This window comes from Branchiostoma belcheri, unplaced genomic scaffold (genome assembly GCF_001625305.1).
Source record: "Branchiostoma belcheri isolate BF01 breed outbred unplaced genomic scaffold, Haploidv18h27 scaffold64, whole genome shotgun sequence".
In the NCBI taxonomy this organism is placed as follows: Eukaryota; Metazoa; Chordata; class Leptocardii; order Amphioxiformes; family Branchiostomatidae; genus Branchiostoma; species Branchiostoma belcheri.
The window spans coordinates 549,024-552,914 of record NW_017804287.1 but is presented as its reverse complement, the minus strand read 5'-3'; the positions used below and the strand labels follow the sequence as shown (position 1 = coordinate 552,914).

The 3,891-nt window shown below is 38.9% G+C and overlaps 1 protein-coding gene across 1 annotated transcript; it reads right to left on the bottom strand.

Annotated features, from left to right (window-relative positions):
* Window positions 1–296: 296 nt before the first annotated feature.
* On the bottom strand, window positions 297–2,360 carry LOC109483292. The gene is made up of 3 exons (XM_019786285.1): window positions 2,336–2,360; window positions 935–1,042; window positions 297–532 (listed from the first exon to the last, which is right to left on the bottom strand). Exons 1-3 carry the CDS (start codon window positions 2,358–2,360, stop codon window positions 297–299), a joined length of 369 nt encoding a protein of 122 aa, XP_019641844.1.
* Window positions 2,361–3,891: the final 1,531 nt, after the last annotated feature.

Below are 3,891 nucleotides of genomic sequence, written 5' to 3'. Positions count from 1 at the left end.
GATGTACTTCCATAACCAAAAATAACATCCCAACCATTTCTAGATCATCTGAATCCCTGATGAGGTTCATTAAATGTAAAGTTTAACCATTGTTGGTTTCAGCACCAAGGACATCACCAGTGCAATGGACTGTAAAGCATACGCATGTTATGATGAAATGGCTAAACTTGATGTCCAACACTAAGTAAATTGGGATCCAAGATTTTCAGCTGATGGTACACGGAAACTGCAGTACTAGAAGGGTTTATTCCGTGAACAAGGCTGTATTTTCTCTAAAATACTGTTAATACATTGTATTACCTGTCATCTTGCCTGCCCCCTTCCTCTGTAAGAAGGTGCTCCTGAGAGGTGTATGGTGGGGGTGGGGGGAGAGACTCCCCAGGGCTGGGGAGTGTACACCCGTACTGTGCCGTGGGTCTGACGTTAGCGGTGCTGTACGGTGGGAGAGACGAGTCCGGGGGGTTGGGACCGACATGGATGCTCGGCTGGATGGTGCCATCTGGGGCCAGTGTGAAACTGATCATGGTCATGTCTGAAAATGAGAAGACATTTGAATAGACTTAAAGCAAACATTTGTAAGCAAATGCAGAATACTTCCCCCTCCCCCAAAATTTCTGATAGTATTACTAGTGGTATGATTAACATTTTTCTAAAAATAGTCTTACATAGATGTGATGTCCAAGCCATAATTAGGCTAATAAGCCATTAATCTCTTTTTTTACTATATATTTCTTTTTGACTATTACATTGTGAACAATAGCAAAGGATAAAAAAATCCATTCCATTCAAACAGAGGAACCAGTGTATGCAATTGATATTGCCTTAACAGTCAATTACTGTAACATATTGAGTAACAGATCGATCCTCAGTCCCTCCGGCTTTACGCCTGTGTCCATCCATCCCTGTGAATAAAAGATGACAAGATGTCGCCTACCGGCTATAGACTCCCACTCCCTCTGCTGGTGCTCATGGGCCTCCCGGGCCTCTCTACGAGCGCTCACACAGCATCCGATGGCACAGATCACCAGCAGCACTCCCAGCACTGGAGAACAAGGTTACAATAGGTTACAACCATTCAAAATTACAACACTGGAGAACAAGGTTACAACAGGTTACAACCATTCAAAATTACAACACTGGAGAACAACGTTACAAGAGGTTACAACCATTCAAAACTACAACACTGGAGAACAAGGCTACAACAGGTTACAACCCTCCATAATTACAACACTGGAGAACAAGGTTACAACAGGTTACAGCCCTTCTAAATTACAACACTGGAGAACAAGGTTACAACAGGTGTACGACCCTTAATATTACAACCTTCAGCACTCCCAACACTAGGCGACAAAGTTACAACAGGTGTACAACCCTTTATATTACAAGGTGCAGAATTCTTACCCTGGGAAATTTACCTCTGTCTCAAAGTCACAATCACTAGCACTATAATGTTCATTGTTTTATTTATTTATCTATTCATGTAGATGATATCATTGCCTATATAAATTAATAGATAAATTATGGTGTGTTGTAAATATAAAATATCAAATAATCAATACTTTATCATTAGATAAATTACTATGTATTTTGTATTATAGATAAACAATTATAGTTTATTAATCATTATGATTAATTTATCACTTATAATTTATAATACATCCAACACTGGGAAACAACAAAATATGATACAACATGTATACAACTCTTCAAAATTACAACCAATAGCACTATAACACACCTAACAGAAATAACCTGTTAATTCTACATTATACATTACACTATATTAATCTCTGTATATTCTATTCTTCATCACCATTTTGTCATAAAATTAAACCTCTAACATTTTAACAAGATTTTGGGTCTACCAATACGAAGAGAAGTGTAAGCATTTGATATTAAAGAAGACACAAAGGCATTGGGTCATTGAACTCAACTCAAGGAGTAAAAACATTTTAAATCGAATCTGACATTTTACAACCGCATTAACAATTAATCAGAATGTAAACGTTATCTCCCTCAAAGCTAATTACATTGTATCATATGAAATGTAGGTCAAGGTTTGACGATGTTTCATGAAATATGGCCTTAAAACGGTAAACATCTTCTACCGTACCTACTCTATATTGAATACAAAATTTGTAAACGTATACGAGACTACATGTACAGTGTACTGTGCCCTATAACTGACCCTGCTTTGCATACATGCATTGACATTGCAAATGACAATAACATTACTTTTTTCTTGCTTTATACATGTGATTACCAGAAATATTATGCTAATATTTTCTATCGATCCCTCAGGCCGAAAAATAAGTCGTTAGTTTCCTTCACTCACCTATAAAATACGAATAATCCCACATATCGCGTGTGTGCTTTGGTTAAGTAAGAAATAGTATGTGGTTGCTATATTTGTAACACAGTGTTACGTTACAGTCAATGACGCTGGTCGCTTGCCTTGCGGCATTGCATATCTATAGTAAACTAAATAGCGGTAAGGGAGAATGTTTTGGCACTTACCCAGCAGACTGGGCCCCACATGGCGGAAGGCCACTTTCAGGTTGGTGCCGTATCCCAGGCTAGTTTGCAGCACGCCGACCAACCCGAGAAACATCCCTAGAAATAACATGCAGATCCCGCACACCAGCTTGGCGTGCCCCGGGCCTTGTTGGACGTGGCCGTTACGAATCATATTTTTCTTTTCTTTTTTTCTAGACGTTTGCAGGGTTTAGAAACTACAGCTCTGGTGACCGAGGACGGGAACAGAAGCCGAAACGCCTCCACCCAGGGGCCCCGGTACGCATCGACGTTCTAGGAACAATAGACATACCCTGCAAAATGGAAAACGTAATTCTTAAAACCACATTCGTAAATATGTACACCCGATTCCATGAAATTCTCTTCTAGGAAAACAAACTATAAGTAATGCCAAAATATCTTGAAATTCAAGATTACCAAACCTGGGAATAAAATTCAGACAGTAATACCTACAATACAAGACATTGCAGCCAGCAAGTATGAATTATGTAGCCTGTGCCAGAAACAATACCTTACAGAATTGATGTACATCAGAAGCGATGTCTCGGTATGTACCGTGCATTCGAGCTGCATTCACAGTGTTTGAAGTTTACCGACCCCTAGCCTGGGCCACCATTCCCCGCGCGTTTTAATAAAACCCATAGATTATGCAAATGCGGGGTAATAAGTCTTCTCAGGCAGAACGTGGCCCATACGAAATGTATTCCAGTCCGGCTTCACTATGTTAAACGCACGGGTAGGTCAGCTACATTTGTGTCGTGCCGCTACGACTCTCAAGCATTATGCAAATCTATTGTTAAGTACATATATTTCACGGACCTGTGCTGTGGATTCTGAAGCTATCGCCATATCTTTGATTACTAAAAAGAAAAAAGAAATGAAGTTACTGGCATTTTCCTTTTTTATACCCGGCAATCAAAAGCTTTTTTTAAAAGAAATTTCTTTGAAAGAAAAGCAGTGTAAATTTAAATGCTTCATTAAAGTCAGGTACTTTTTACGTACTTTGTTTATATTTCATAAAACTGACTTTGTTAAGGTAATGTCGAATTCATACATCTACAAAGAGTCATGTGGACATTTGGATAATAGAGTTGCTGCAACAGTATCCATTCTTAGTGAAAAAACAAAACAACAACATGTTCGCACCAAATAAAAGACTAAGAGTCGATTAATTTTGCCATCATTCTGGCAAGAGAGTCATTCCGAAGAAATTCTCCAAACAGTCTAAAGGTTACTATTTTTGGTACCTACAAGAAATCGAATTCTGATGGCCTAATCTCCAATACTTCATTTGCCGAAGGACGGCTCAATGCTTTTTAGTAAATTGCCTTCACTGGGGACTCACACAGGCAGTCT

What these genes read in the sequence shown, in the direction of transcription:
- LOC109483292 (XM_019786285.1), bottom strand. Translation starts at nt 2,360, where the DNA reads ATGTGGGATTATTCGTATTTTATAG. An exon ending in GGATTATTCGTATTTTATAG is followed by an intron (nt 1,043 to 2,335) that starts GTGAGTGAAGGA and finishes CTTGTTCTCCAG; the next exon opens with TGCTGGGAGTGCTGCTGGTG. An exon ending in GGAGTGGGAGTCTATAGCCG is followed by an intron (nt 533 to 934) that starts GTAGGCGACATC and finishes TCTCATTTTCAG; the next exon opens with ACATGACCATGATCAGTTTC.